General features: G+C 41.6%; 1 protein-coding gene across 1 annotated transcript in view; it reads left to right on the forward strand.

Annotated features, from left to right (window-relative positions):
* Positions 1–223: 223 nt before the first annotated feature.
* gpr176 (G protein-coupled receptor 176) overlaps positions 224–16,532 on the forward strand; it is a 115,141-nt gene continuing 98,832 nt past the window's right edge. The window contains exon 1 of the mRNA XM_043697953.2: positions 224–367. Coding sequence (XP_043553888.2) covers positions 325–367 — 43 coding nt within the window. The 5' untranslated portion in view covers positions 224–324. The remainder of the gene's footprint in view (positions 368–16,532) is intronic.

Genomic DNA, 16,532 nt, shown 5'->3' on the forward strand with positions numbered 1-16,532 from the left:
TGAATGTTCGGGTCCTTTAATTCTTTCTTGACTTCATCAAATGCCCTTCTCTTCTTAATTAGGGCTCCTGAGAAATCCTGAAAAAACATTAGGTTTGAACCTTTTTACATTAAATCCTGTGAATTTCTTCCCAGTCTTCTTGCTGTTTCAACTATTAACTATTTTTCTTTATAATACAGGAGCTGCACTAAGACCATGCGGGTCGCGGGTCACAGGTCTGCACATTGCGATCTGGTGGGCCTGCTCCACGCTCACCAGGCCCGACTCCAACTCCAACCCCAGCACCAGCACCTGGAACTACGGGAGCCACCCTGCAAGAAGCTGATGAGGTCCTTTCCTTCCTTGTATTCTAGAAGATCCATGAGCCGTAAGTTTTTTTTCTCCTATTTTTATTCTCCAGGTGGTCGACTTGTTCCTGAAGGACTCGAACCTGGTCTTCCAGCATTTGGATCCTTCCTCCCAAGACCTCCACCACGCTCTCCCTCTGCTGCGTCCAGTCTTCGTTCCAGCAGCTGGATTTCCTGCTCATGTTTTTTCAGCATGGCAGATAGTGGCTCTACTGCTGCTTCAGTCTTCTTTCGGAGTTTGACAAACTCCGAGAGTAAATGCTGCTGTCCCATTAGATCCAAAGGGGCCACCCTGGGAGTTGGAGCACCGGCTGCAGGCACCCCCGATGCAGTAGGGGAGTGCTCTGTCTTCTGTGCTCCTTTAGACCCCTTTCCTGTATTCAATTTCATCCTGGCCTTAAAGCTGTTACACACAATTTCAGCAGCTCCAGATGATCAGCAAGTTTAAATTAGTACTTTTTTCTCCTGGTGGTAGTTGGTGAGGGGTGGTAAAGGTCCACCTTGCCCAGGGGTATGGCACAGAGCCCAGCACAGCAGGCCACTCAGACTGCCACCATCTTGGATCTTCCCACAATTTCAAAATGTTAATCACAAGAGGTTTGCTGTAGTAACTTCTGAATTCATGTGCTGAGGATGATAAAGCTTGATGCAGAATGGGGGGACACATTTGTTTTTTTTAATGTACATGTTTTATTATTTTGTTTGACTTCCATCCTCCACTATTCATATAAATTAGGAACGAGAATAGACAAAATTCAATTCCGCTAGCTTGCTCCACCTGATGAAGGAGTAGCTCCAAAAGCTTGATTTCAGTTAAACCTGTTAGACTATAACCTAGTGTCATGTGACTTCTGATTTTGTCCATCTCAGCCCACATCGTGGTCACCTTTCAATAGATAGGGTCTGACCTGATTGTGGCCTCAACTCCATATTGCTATCCCTACCAACTTTCCATACCCTCTTTTATCAACTTTTCCCCTTTTGAAAACTCTATTTGCTTTTCTAGTCACTAGCTGTGCCTGCATATTAACATTTTGTGTTTCATGTGCCAGGCCACCCCAATCCCTCTGTACGTCAAAGTTAACTGTCTGTTGTTTTTCACTTTTCCCGTCAAAGCAAGCAAGTTCTCATTTTCCCACATTATACTCCAGCTGGCAAATTTCTGCCCACTTTTCTATATGTCCTCTTCACAACTTACTTTCCTACCTGTCTTTGTATTTTCCTCAAACAAAGCAATCGCACATTTAGTCCCTGCATTCAAATCATTTATAAAATTATAGAACATTGAGGCTCCAGCACTGATCTCAGTGGCTCACTAAACTTGCCATATCTTGCCATCCTAAAAAAGACTGATTTATGCCCATCATTTGCTTCCTATTAGTGCACCAATGCTCAAGCCATATTAAAATGTTATGCACAACACCATGAGCTCTTATTTTATGCAATATCCTTTGCTCTGGCACTTTGTCAAATGCATATTGAAAATCTAGGAACGTCCATTAGTTCCTTTTTATCTAACTTGCTTGTTACTTCCTCAAAAAAATCTCAATAAATTAGTCAAACTCAGTTCCCCTTTCACAAAATCATATTGATTCTGTTTGATTATGTCAAGTGCCTTCCTTCATAATACGTTCCCAGATTTTCCCTATGACTCATGTTCATAATAAATTTCCCACATTTTCCCGATGACCTGTGTTCAGCTAAGTGGCCTATACTTTCCTCCATGGTGACTCTAATTGTTTTAAGTTCCTTACTCTCTTTCACATTCCAATTCATTGTTATTTGTGGGAAGATATTTGCATCCTCTACAGCAAAGACAGACACAAAATATTTGTTTAATTCTTCTGAACTTTTCCTTATTTTCCCACACTCACTCTCTACCGGACTAATACTCACTTTACCTATTCTTTTCTTATGTAATTACCCATCTTCTTTTTATCTCTCTAGCTAGCTTTCTCTCATACTCTAATGTCTCCCTCCACATTAATCTTTTAATCGTTGCTGTTCTTTATACTCTGTTCAAACTTTTGACTTGTTACCACACCTTTGTTGAATTATACAGCTGTCTCTTTCATGTTAATAGTATCTTTAGTCTCTTATTCATTTGAATGTGGATTGCTGCATACTACAAAGAATATATAAACCATTGAACAGAGCTAGAGTGAATTAATGAATTTATCAATTTGCTGTACTAACTCTATTGAATGGTACAAATGTGCACTAAATACATGACTGGTGATTAGAAGGAGAAAGTAGGGTATAAATGGCACTTGATGTCATCTGTGTGTTAACACACTGACATGAGTCAGAGATGTAGTGCCATGATTCCCCCCACCCCATCATAAAAGCTGACCACAATATATGTCTGAGGTATATGTACAATATATGTACTACTTCTGCGTAGTACTGAGGTAGTGCTGCACTGTCAGAGGTGTCATCTTAGTGATGAGATGATAAACCAAGACCTTCTCTCATGTGAATAATATATAGAAAAGAACAGTGACGTTATTCCTGATATCCCTCAATCTTTATCTGTGAAATGCCATTACGGTAACTGATTAGTTCGCTGTTATTGCTCTTTGTATAAGCATGCTGTGTGGAAATTATCTGCCATGTTTCAAATCTTTTAACAGTGACCACTGTCATGACCCAGTATTTCCCTTTTCCTGTTCACAAATGCTTTATTATGGTTGAATTACTTGACAAATGTATTAAAAACTCCTGGTATTGTTTCTTGGCTCCTGCAGCTTTGGCGATCTTGAGGACACTGAAGTGCATTGGCCTCACTAAGAGGCCAACACTACAACCTCCCCAACTCACCCTCCATTCACACTGTATCCATTCTGCACATCCCTAAAAGCAGGGCTATGGGTTCACAGACACATTCTTGTGTCACTTCTCAAAATGGTTGTGCTTCCTGATATAGTGTAGATGGCCACTGCAAATAACAATGGTCAGTTGCATCTTTGCGTTCGACACAATACCTATTGGGATCCAGTCCCAGATTGACACAATCCTGGTGAATGGACACTTCTTGTTGATGTAGGTGCCATTGAACCCAGGCCCACAATAGTAGAGCAGAGAGTCTCTCCTTGCTGACTTTACCCACAATTGCTCTCTTCTTGTTCTGGAATTTGGTGGACTGCTTTGGTAAGCTCTCTCAGTCAAGCTGTTTGCCAATTTAGTCCAGGACTCAAACATGTATTCTGAACCAACTTATTTGGACTTATTAAGTCTCACTTGCTAGCCAGTTGAGATTTGAACCCAGATCTTTTGGCCCAGAGATAGGAATACTACCACTGAGCCACAAGAGACCAAAGCTCACTGCACCCAGGCAATCTACTATCCAAGTCCTAGCCCAACCTGTGTCGGCTTACATTCCAACATCAGATGTTCCCACTGTAGCTGAATGCAAGATCTGAATCCTCGATTAGGAACTGAACCTGGGCTGTGACAGTGAGTGACCTGAATTACAACCACTAGAACATGAAGAAAGATCAAGCCCCAGAGTTTTGTGAAGATGTAGAAAATAATTCTAACAAGCGAACACGAATACACATTTAAAATGGCAGTTGTATGACATTTAACAATTGAGTTCTGGATCATTTTATGCAAATACCTCATTGAAAATGAACTTTCTCTGGGACTCATCTGGAGATATCAAGTTTCACTTTGTTTAAGGATGGGCCAACAAAGACAGCCTATTGGATTTTCACAAAAACAAAAGCAAAATACTTGGATTCTAGACATTACGTGTTCATGAGGTACAATGTCGCCTGTAGTGTCTTATTGTTTGAGCTGTTTGTAAGGTGGTATCTGCCGCAATTGTCACATGACCATGACAAACCAAGTGCTGTGTACACCCCTGTAGTGATTGGAATGAGGGTCAGATGGATCTCATTGACTATGAGAGTCTTAAATGGAGTCGGTAACCAATCAGGGAGTGCCCTGACTGATATATACAGGAGAGTCAAGAAGTTCTCCTTAGTCTAGGGACTGGCTCTGAGCAATTTGGTTAGAGCCTATGTACTTTGCACATGTAAATAAAGGGTGATGGGATATTGGCCTCCGTGCTGTTATTTTAACTATCCCGCTTTTCAAAACTCATATTGTGAGTTCCCCAAGTTACTTACCGTGCAAACAACTGATTTTAAGCAATATTAAAACAGTTTATTAATCTAGTCAGTCCCGCTCTTGCCAGTCACTTTGCACACATTGTACACATGGGGGCTATGGCTCCACCCCACCTCCTCCCAGGGTCGACTTGTTGATGCACTCTGTAGTTCTGCTTTGAATTTTTCTCAGCTGACGCTGCTGATTTTAGCTTTTATTTATGCCTTGTGAAAGCCTATGAGCCTCTTCTGGAACGTTTTGGGTTATTAGTCCAAGCTGTCAACTTGCTTCTGCTGAGATGAATGGCTTTAACATCTTTCTGGATTAGTGGTGCTGGAAGAGCACAGCAGTTCAGGCAGCATCCGAGGAGCAGCAAAATCGACGTTCCGGGCAAAAACCCTTCATCCGGAATAAAGCTTTATTCCTGAGGAAGGGCTTTTGCCCAAAACGTCGATTTTACTGCTCCTCAGATGCTGCCTGAACTGCTGTGCTCTTCCAGCACCACTAATCCAGAATCTGGTTTCCAGCATCTGCAGTCATTGTTTTTACCTAGTTGGCTTTAACATTTTGCCTAATATCTGGAATTTCAAGTTGTTGTTCTCGCCTTAGCCTGGGGCTGTCATATTAATTTGTCCTCCGTGCTGAGAATCCCTCAATTTTACCTTGGAGGGTTTCAGTTTTGGATCAGCTTCCAGTGCAACATTGTACAGATTTGTAAAGCATCAGAATCCATCTGGAACTTCATATTAGTTTGATGCTCTTGCTCTGCTGACTTGCACACATTTTTTATCCTTTATATAGAATGCTGCCACTCTCCTCTAAGGTGTAGATCAGGTTCGTCCAGCAGGCAGCCCATGGGCTATAGGGCAACCCCCTCTGGTGTCCTGCATGACCCACCATTGTCATTATTCAAAATACAAGTAGATGCATCTGCATGAATTTGCATGGAAGTTGCTCCCCCAGTCAGAGGGTGCTTCCCTCCAATGGTTAATGCTGATTCAATCTCTCATGAACCTATCAGCAGAAAATATGGGAGAGAAACATTCCTTGCTTGGAGAAGAGTCAATCAGGGCAAGTGATTATACATCTCAGACTCAGGCTGAAATTGAACAATGGTGAAGCTGAAGAATGGGGGAGTGAGGCTGAAGGAGTGACTATTTGAAGGGGTCATTGAATGAGGTTCAGTACGGCTTGAGTGAATGAGTGTGTGTGTGTGTGTGTGTGGGCTGGATGAGCATGTGTGTGATTGAAGAGGTGGATCAATGAATGACTGAAGGAATGAGTGAGTGATTGAATGTCTGGAGGGATAGGTGAGTGAGTGGGTGACTGATTAATGGGTGGTGGGGTGTGAGTGATGAGGAATTTGAGTGAGTGAATGACTTGAGGGTTGGTGAACAACAGTGGGGTGGTGGGGTTTCATCTGAACAGTTGGTGTTGTGATCTTTCTCCTCCCTCTCTTTCTTTCTCTCCTCAGTCCCACTCCTTCTTCCCTCTGACTGCTCCTTCTCATCTCTCTTTCTCTCTCTCCTTCCCCTCTCTCACCTTCTTCTTTTTCTCTCTCTCTCCCATTCTTTGCTTTTCTCTCTCTCCCCCCTTCTCTCTCTGCCTCGTTCTCATTTCTCTCTGTCCTTCTCCTTTCTCTCTCTCGCTCTCTCATTCACTCTATCTTTCTCCTTCGCTCACTCTCTCCTCTCCTTCCTTCTATCTCTCCTATTTCTCTTTCCCACTTTCTTCTTTCTTTCTCTCTGTTCTTCTCCTCTCTCTCCTCCTTCTCCTCTCTCTCCTTTGTTCTCTCTTTCTCTCTCTTTTCTTCTTCTCTCTCTTTCTCCTCCACCCCTTTCTCCTCTATCTCTCTGTCCTTCTCTCTCCATATCTCTCCTCTCTCGCTCTCCTCTCCTCCTTCTTTCTCTGTCCTCTCTCTCAATTCCTTCTCTCTTTCTCCTTCTATCTCTCTGTCCTTCTCCTCTCTGTTCTCTCTCTTTCTCTCTCTGTCTCTCCCCTTCTTTTCCTCTCCTCTTGCTTTTTATCCTTCTCATCTCACGTCTCTCTCCTTCTCTTCTTTCTCCTGTCTATCTGCAGGAGATCATTGCTTGCAGGCGGAGAGGTGGGGGGGGGGGAGGTGGGGTCTGGTAGGGCATGGGGACTGGGATGCTGGGGCAGTGGTGATGGTGCTAGAGGTGGTGATGGTGATGGACAGCTCACCTGCATGGTTCTACCAGCTATGGGTTGCCGTGTATTATGGAAGGTCTGAGAGGGAGATTATACAGCTTTGCTCTCAGCCAGATTCCTTGCACTAATAGTTTAACTGCATTAAAGGGAAACAATACTGAAGGAGATAATGTTAAACGTGACTCCCTGTTCCTGTAAAAGAAATATGCAGAGCTATGAGGAAGAGAAAAGCAATGAGAGTGATGCAGTCACTCAAGCTGACACAAACAAGGTGGACCAGTTGATGAGCTTTTGTGTTGGCATGTTTGGCAAGTCTATAAATCAAAACTTAATCGAACAATGTCGGTTGCAAAAACAATGTAATGGTATGTGCTTACAAGAGACAGATTTGAAGCAGACGTGTCTCTAAGATCAATTGGCTCTCTGGTTTGGGCTATAAGCAGAATGGAATAAAATAAATTATTCAATTATTTCATGTTTTATTATTTCATGTATATAATATTCTCAGAAGCAACACCATTTTAAATAATTTATTGCCTTATTCACAACACTTTGTTGCTGCAGGTTTGCAATTAAATTCTATCCCAATCTTATTTGGGTCTTGGACATTATTGATGATATGGAGCTGCCAGTTTTGGATTGGGGTGGACAAAGTAAAAAATCACACAACACCAGGTTGTAGTCCAACAGGTTTATTTGAAAGTACTGCTGCTCCGTCCTCAGGTAACTAGGGGACACGATCATAGCACACAGAATGTAAAGTAAAAGTTCAAAGTGTCATACAACTGATGTGATGTATCGAACAAACCTCGATTGCTGATAAGTCTTTAATCACTTAGAATGGGAATGCAAGTTTTGATTGATGTAAATGCCAGAACTTCTTTCAAGTCACAGCCCCAAGATAACTTAAGGTTTTATCCGTATTAAAAAAAAGTGACATCTCAGCTCAGACACCTGTAATGCATTGTTTCTGCTCCGATGTCACCTTTTCTTTATACTAAGTGATAGTCCAATATTTTGTGATTTTTTTTATTTAATAAATATATTTTAATCATACAAACTATCTTTATACATAGTCACAAACGCAGCTCAGTTCTGTACAAGAGCATATCAAGGAAACAAACAAACCTTGGAGTTTGACTCGATTCAAACAAACCAGAGGCATCTCCTACTTGAACAAGGTGATGTTTACATGCATTTGAGGCACCAGGAGGGTCTGGTAACTGAATGGACCCCATTTAACTTCTGCAGGAAGACCTTAGACGGTGGTTTTTCCCCACTGTGCCTTAGCAGCAGCTGCCCCTCAACACACAGTCCTGGATACTGGAATATGCCAGTCTGTGACAATTGGTCGAGGTAAATTCTTTGTTCCATGTTTCAGTGAGAACAATGAGCATCTTTCACTGAACTGAAGGTCCTGCAGCCCCACTCGATGTGTGTGTTCCAAGGAACAGACTGTAGAGTACAGAGTCCTGCATTGTCAACTTCTCAGGACGAACCTCGATGAAAAACAATGCATCTTTCTCCAAACTTCCTTTGCAATGGAGGTAGTGAGGACCACCGATGCTGGAAGTCAGAGTTGATAAAATGTGGAGCTGGAAAAAAACACAACAGGTCAAGCCGAGTCAGAAGGCAGGATCCTTCATCGACTCTCCTGTTGTTCTGATGCTCTTCCTCTGCAAAGGCACATTCCAGCAGGAGATGTGTGACAGTCTCAACACCACTGCCCCCACCCCTGCACTGCTTCGAGGGCAAAAATGAAGGATCTCACAGATAGTGCCCTTCTCACTGCCAGCCAAGCAACGCCTCGTGATTCCTAGCTTTTCTCCGATACGTTCCCTACGCATTGCAACACATCTCTCAAGCTCACGACAAACCTCCAGCTTGTCCCAATCCATTACAGTAAGAGCAAGTTTCTAATAAAGTCAATATGTCTTGTAGAGAAACTGCTTATTCTGGGGAACTGTATTTACCCAAGAATGTGGTGTATGCTGGGACAGTGATTAAATTTGAGGAGATAGTCAGGCTTTTAATTAGCCCATGGGTTAAAGCATTACGGCGAGGAGGCAAGGAAGTGGAGTGGAGTGGAGTGTTGGGGCTGAGATGATTGTATTAAATGGCGTAACAGGCTACAGGGCTTGAATTGCCTACTTCTGCTCCTGGTTCTTATGCTTTGAGGGGAAAAGTGGTGGGATGAGGTAAGTACAATTTTCTGCAGAATTTAATATGGTCTGGCTGTGGAAAATCTGTGGATAGCGATATTATCAGATCTCAGCTTCATGCATACACAGAGCAAAGGTCATGTAGAGAAGCTTTGAAGATAAAGGGGATATAGGATAGAGGTGTTTAAACTCATAAAGGATTTTGATGGGGTAAAAAAGAGAAACTGTTTTCAATAAGGTGATGAGTTGATAACTAGACAATTAAGATTTAAAGTAATTGGCAAATAAAAAAAAGTGAATCAAGGAAAAACATTTTCATGCAGTGAGCTGGAGATAAAATAACTCACTTCCTAAAATGGGAACAGCTTAATTGATAATTGTCAGAGAGAAGTTGACTAAACAATTGAAGGGCTCAAGATTGCAGGAATAGTGGCAAAGAGTAGGAAAAACTGGACTAAACTTTGGAGGAGCTGACATAGAGTTGACAGGCTGAATAGCCTCATCCTGTGAAGTGTTAATCTACAATTCCATGAATGTTAACATGGACTCACCAATGAAGTGTTTCCTAGTGTTTAAATGGCAGGGTGCTGTGAAAGTTTCCTCCCTCACTTAAGTTGTGTTCCCATTGCAAAAGTGTAAGGTTCTTGAATTGTAAAGACATTTTAATGAAAGCGGAGCGTACTGTAACGTATGTAATTCAGTGGAAAATTTAGAAGCACTAACGTGAATTTAGAAAGAAAAAATAACATTGCAGAAATTTGCCAGAAAGGGCACATAACTAAATAAACCTGGAAACTATTCCCGTATTTCCAAATGAATGTGGAGATGTTACCGAGACAAATATTGGGTTTTCTTCTCAAAATAAATAAATCGATTACACAGCATATGCTTTGGTTAATATCTGACAGATCCAAGATAAAGATAATTTTCTCAGCACCTAATCTCATTTATCTGATTCACCAATATTACCACACTAAGATTTGACAAAGTTTTAACATACATTTTAGATACTTGTATAGTGAATATAGCCCAGAGTGAAATAAAATAAATATGAAAATGTCGTTCCTTCATGGTTTTGGTGCTAAATGTTTCATTGCTGTTGGAGCTAAAAGCTGAAATGACTTAAAATAGATTTATTGGAATTAGCTTTAGTTTTGTAGCAAGAGTCATAGAGATGTACATTACAGAAACAGACCCTTCAGTCCAACTCATCCATGCTGACTAGATATCCCAAACTATTCTAGTCCCACCTGCCAGCACCTGGCCTATATCTCTCCAAACCCTTCCTATTCATACACCCATCCAGATGACTTTTAAATGTTGCAATTGTACCAGCCTCCACCACTTCCTCTGGCAGCTTATTACATACACGCACCACACTCTGCATGAAAAGGTTGCCTCTTAGGTCTCCCTCATATCTTTCCAGTCTCACCCTAAACCTGTGCCCTCTAGTTCTGGACTCCCCCACACCATGAAAAAGACCTTGTGTATTTACCCTTTCCAAGTCTCTCATGATTTTATAAACCTCTATAAGGTCACCCCTCAGCCACCGACGCTCCAAGGAAAACCAACCCAGCCTTTTAACCTCTCCCTATAGCTCAAATCCTCTAACCGTGGTAATATCCTTGTAAATCTTTTCTGAACACTTTCATGGTTTCACAACATCCTTCTGATAGGAAAGAGACCAGAATTGCCCACATTATTCCAATAGTGGCCTAACCAATGTCCTGTACAGCCGCAACATAACCTCCCAACTCAATACTCTGACCAATAAAGAAAAGCATATCAAACACCTACTTCACTAGCCTATCTACCTGCGACTCTACTTTCAAGGAGCTATGAACCTGCACCCCAAGGTCTCTTTGTTCAGTATCACTCCCTAGGACCTTACCATTAAGTGTATAAGTTCTGCTAAGCTTTTCTTTCCTACAATGCAACACCTCACATTTATCTAAATTAAACTCCATCTGCCACTCCTCAGCCCATTGGCCCATCTGATCAAGGTCTCGTTGTAATCTGAGGTAACCCTTTTCGCTGTTCAGTACACCTCCAATTTTGGTGTCATCTGCAAACTTACTAACTATACCTCCTGTGTTCACATCCATTTATATAAATGATGAAATGTAGTGGACCCAGCGTCGATCCTTGTGGCACTCCACTGGTCACAGGCCTCCAGTCTGAAAAACAACATTCCACCACCACCCCCTGTCTTCTACTTTGAGCCAGTTCTGTATACAAATGGCTAGTTCTTCCTGTATTCCATGAGATCTAACCTTGCTACAGTCTCCCATGAGGAACCTCGTTGAACGTCTTACTGATGTCCATATAGATCACTTCCACTGCTCTGCCCCCATCAATCCTATTTGTTACTTCCTCATGTACACACCCATGTGACAATCCCTAATCAGTCCTTGTCTTTCCAAATACATGTACATCCTGTCCCTCAGGATTCCTTGCAACAACTTGTCCACCACTGACGTCAGGCTCACTGGTCTATGGTTCCCTGGCTTGTCCTTACCACCTTTCTTAAACAGTGGCACCACATTTGCCAACCTCCAGTCTTCCAGCACCTCACCTGTGACTATCGATGATACAAATATCTCAGCAAGGGGCCCAGCAATCACTTCCCTAGCTTCCCACAGAGTTCTAGGGTACACCTGATCAAGTCCTGGGGATTTATCCACCTTCATGCATTTCAAGACATCCAGCACTTCCTCCTCTGCAATCTGGACATTTTTCACAATATCACTATCTATATCCCTACATTCTATAAATTCCATGTCCTTCTCTGCAGAAAACACTGATGCAAAATACTCGTTTAGTATCTCCCCCATTTCCTGTGGCTCCACACAAAGGCCACCTTGCTGATCTTTGAGGGGCCCTATTCTCTCCCTAGTTACCTTTTTGTCCTTAATGTATTTGTAAAAACCCTTTGGATTCTCCTTAACTCTATTTGTCAAAGCTATTTCATGTCCCCTTTTTGACCTCCTGATTTCCCTCTTAAGTATACTCCTACTGCCTTTATTCTCTTTTGAGGATTCCCTCGATCTATCCTGTCTATACCTGACATATACTTCCTTCTTTTTCTTAACCAAAACTTCAATTTCTCTAGTCATCCAGCAATCCCTACATCTACCAGCCTTTCCTTTCACCCTTTCAGGAATATACCATCTCTTGACTCTCGTTATCTCATTTCTGAAGGCTTCCCATTTTCTAGTGGTCTCTTTACCTTGCGAACATCTGCCCCCAATCAGCTTTTGAAAATTCTTGCCAAAACCATCGAAATTAGCCTTCCTCCAATTTAGAACTTTGCCTTTCAGATCTAGTCTATCGTTTTCCATAATTATTTTAAAACTAATAGAATTGTGGTCGCTGGCCCCAAAGTGCTCCCCCACTGACACCTCAGTCACCTGCCCTGCCTTATTAGGTCAAGCTTTGCACCTTCTCTAGTAGGTACATCCACATACTGAATCAGAAAATTTTCTTGTACACACTTAACATATTCCTCTCCATCTAACCCCATAACACTATGGCAGTCCCAGTCCATGTTTGGAAAGTTAAAACCCCCTACTATAACCACGCTATTACTTTTACAGATAACTGAAACCTCCTTACAAATTTGTTTCTCAGTTTCCCTCTGATTATTAGGGGGTCTATAATACAATCCCAATAAGGTGATCATACCTTTCTTATTTCTCAGTTCCACCCAAATAACTTCCCTGGATGTATTTCCAGGAATATCCTCCCTCAGCACAGCTGTAATGCTATCCCTTATCAAAAACACCATCCCCCTCCTCTTTTACCTCCCTTTCTATCTTTCCTGTAGCATTTATATCCTAGAACATTAAGCTGCCAGTACTGTCCATCCCTGAACCATGTTTCTGTAATTGCTATGATATGATTTAACAAAATAAGAAAGAAAAGTCATCTTGGCTTTGAAGAAGGCCAATGGACTGAGGAGTGGCAGTTGGAGTTAAATTTAGATAAATATGAGGTTTTGCAGTTTGGAAAGGCAAATCAGGGCAGAACTTATACACTTAGTGGTAAGGTCCTGGGAAGTGTTGCTGAACAAAGGGACCTTTGGAGTGCAGGTTCGTAGCTCCTTGAAAGTGAGTCCCAGGTAGGTAGGATAGTGAAGAAGGCGTTTGGTGTGCTTTCTATATTGGTCAGAGCATTGAGTATAAGAGTTAGGACATGTTTCGGCTGTACAAGACAATGTTTCGGACACTTTTGCAATATTGTGTGCAGTCTGGTCTCCCTGTTATCGGAAGGATGTTGTGAAACTTGAAACATATTCATGCAGAGGGTGGTGCGTGTATGGAATGAGTTGCCTGAGGATGTGGTGGAGGCTGGTGCAATTACACCATTTAAAAAACATCAGGATGGGTATATGAATAGGAAGGGTTTAGAGGGATATGGGCCGGGTGCTGGCAAATGGGACTAGATTAGGTTAAGATACCTGGTCGGTTGGACCAAAGAGTCTGTTTCTGTGCTGTACATCTCTACGTCTCTAAGGAACTTTGTTTACTTTATACTTATTTATACCCTCCCCTCTGATGCCCAGATCACATGCCCGTTGACAACAATCTTCTTATTATCTCCAACATTGATTTTCTTTGTTTTTTCCTTTCCTGTGTGGATTCAGGGATCTCCTCATTTGTTCCACTGCCAGATGGTGCCAGACCTGCTGAGTATCTTTAGCATTTCACTGTTCTCTGTGTTTTTTTAATGCCTTCTTGCTTCCTTTCCAATTCATGTCACTATGTGTCTCAAACACCAGAATTCAGATGTTCTTGTTTTCACGTCAGCATGATACTATTGACCACATTAAATAGGTCAGCATTTTCTAATCAGCAGATTGCTTTTGTAGTTTCGCAATAACTCCGTCATTGTTAAACACTCACTTTGTAATCATCATCCTCATCCAGTTTATTTGTTATTCTGGTATCTGCTATCATCAGACTCTCCAAATCAAACAATTGCTTCATTCAAAGATTACTTTTCATTGGAGCTCCACTATTTCAGTTTATTTGACCATTTAGTTTCAAGCCGTCATCCAAACTAATGCGTTTTACCTGTCCTGAGACTGTCTGGCAATCTTTCTATCGACAATCTGTCTTGTATTATTGGTTATTGTTCAGTGTTCATGGCTGATTAATCCAGATTTTTTTTGCAATAAATTTAAAATGTCTGTGATATAAAACGTTTTTCTTTTGCTCCTCTTCTGATCATCGCTCATTTTGTTAACTTATTAACTCCCACTGCCACTTTTAGTTCTGAATAAATGTGTGAATAAAACTAATGCTTTTCCATCAATTCTGACTCTCTGTAGGATCTCCGTTATGTTCTTATGCATTGTTCTGTCCAGTGCTTTCTTATAATCTACAAATCTGTTCATTTTAATGGTTAAGATGCATTTTTACACAGCCTCAGGGTGCACTAAAATATTCTTCAACCAGTCTGAAATGTCATTATTGTTGTAATGCGGTGAATATGTGCATAGCAAGCTCCCAGAAACACCAAAGTGGTGATAACCACATAGTCTGTCTTAGTAATATTGGTCATGGGATAACCAACTCCCCAAAGATGCTTTATAAGGATTGCAATTGGACAAAAGAATTGATACAGGTTAAGGGCGAACAAAAGTTTAGTTAAGATCGATGTGGAGAAAAGGTAAATGCAAATATGGGATAGTATATCTAAACACAAAGTGATGAAATTATATCATATGATATGATCATGACCTTACCCTCTTACAGTTTTGTTACAAGATAGAGTCTCAGTTAGATATTGTTACAGTTGGTTATTTTCTCCAATGGCAGTTTGATGGCAGAACATTATCACCCCTCCAGTCTCCAGAAGTGGCGATGGCCTAGCGGCATTTTCACTGGACTGTTAATGCAGAGATTCAGGCACTGTTCTAGGGACCTAGGTTAGAATTTCAATATGGCAGATGAGGAAATTTGAATTCAATAAAAATCAGGACTTAAGAGTCTAATGATAACCATATCAATTGTTGGGAAAACCCACTTGGTTCAGTAATGTCCTTTAGGGAAGAAAAATGCTGTTTTTACCTGATTTGGACTACATGTGACTCCAGACCCACAGCAATGTAGTTGACTCTTAACTATATTTAAGAATGGTCAATAAATGCTGGAGATGCCCATATCCTATAAGTGAATTTAAAAAAAAAGTGGTGAGATGGGGAAATAATTGGGTGAGTTGGCCCTGGTGAGATACTCACTCGTTAATTAAGTTCTGAGTAAAAATGCTCATAGGGCATCCACTCCACTCACCATCTACTGTGGCCATTCAATGCTCAATTAATGGCCAGTTAAGGGTCTCAACCTCTGCTATCCTGACATGTTTCCTGACTGGGAAACCAGGGCGACTTGCCTGCCGAATTGGGAGAGGCCTCCAGTTGTTTCAACCTAGGGGTAATCAGAGGCACCTTTGTGGGGCAAGAGGGTGGTGTATGGAAGTCTTTTCCTTGACTTTGCTTCAAACCCACCCCTCTCCCAATGAGCCCCACCCTGTCAGAGGGCCAAAAATAGCTTACTTTTTTGCCACTGGGTTCCTTGAGGTGTATGGCTGAATCAATTATTTCTGATTGGCTGGCACCTTTTGGTGACCCGGGAACCCAGCTTGTGTTTGGCTGAGAAGTAGGCAGGTTTGCCTCCTGACAGCTCTTAACAAACTGATTGGTGAGTTCCCTCAGCACTGAGGGAGGCACATCATGCATCAACTAACACACTTGCCCCAACACTGAATAAAATCAGAAAACAGAGCCCAATACCTTTTGCTCTACCACAGCAGACTTTTAAATATTCTGTGACAATGCTACTTGACCAGAATGGCATCAATAACAGAGCAATATTACAGTAGGTTTTAAGGCTATTAATTGGTATGTCAGAATTGTCTGGCAACAAGATGATCTCCGGTTCCTATAATTTCTTTGTAAATATTGTAACATACTGTTAAGCATTTCTAAATTAACACGATGTAGCTGGGGTTCAGACAGTTGCAGTTGTATCAAAGAATATCTATTTTATTTTCATATTTCCAGGAGTAAGGACTATTTGCAAGATGAAACACAGTAGACTGAAAGTACCATGAGCACAAAAAGTAATGTCAAAAAACTGGAATTTTCCAGGCATACCCCAAAATTCCTCAATAGATCCATTTCAGATCTATTCCAGCAGGTGATAGAACACCATTTCTACAGCTTGTCTCCATTGTGCGCAGCACAAAATATGATGCAATTTTGGGTAAGTCTGATGTGGAATCTTTGAAAGGTCAGTGGTTCACTGGACTTTCAGTGAAGCCCTTCTGCTTTTCAGGTTTGAGACGTTTTCATTTAACTCGGTAAAGGTAGCAGCCTTCTTGCCTTTAGGTTGGGAAAATAGTTCAAGGTTGACGTTTCAGTGTAGTCCAGAGGGAATGTTGCACATTCAGAGACGCTGTCTTCCAGTGCAGACATTATATGACCATCTAGGCAGGAGAACAGGAACCATCAATAATGGAAGGAGAGCACGGTGTTTTTTTCTGTGTCATTGCCAACATCGCGCCATCACCTGCCACTATGGGAAGCAAGCTCCATGATCAGTTTCCTCGCTGTTGTTTAGAGATCTTGCTGTGCACAATTTGGTTGCCATGCTCACCAACATAACAGCTCTGATGAAATTTTCAAAGTGCTACTTCAATGGCTCTAAATCCTACTGAGCTGTTCTGAGGCTGTAAA

The sequence above is a fragment of the Chiloscyllium plagiosum genome, unplaced genomic scaffold, assembly GCF_037043375.1.
Source record: "Chiloscyllium plagiosum isolate Xiang-an unplaced genomic scaffold, Cpla_swu_hap1 HiC_scaffold_8, whole genome shotgun sequence".
In the NCBI taxonomy this organism is placed as follows: domain Eukaryota; kingdom Metazoa; phylum Chordata; class Chondrichthyes; order Orectolobiformes; family Hemiscylliidae; genus Chiloscyllium; species Chiloscyllium plagiosum.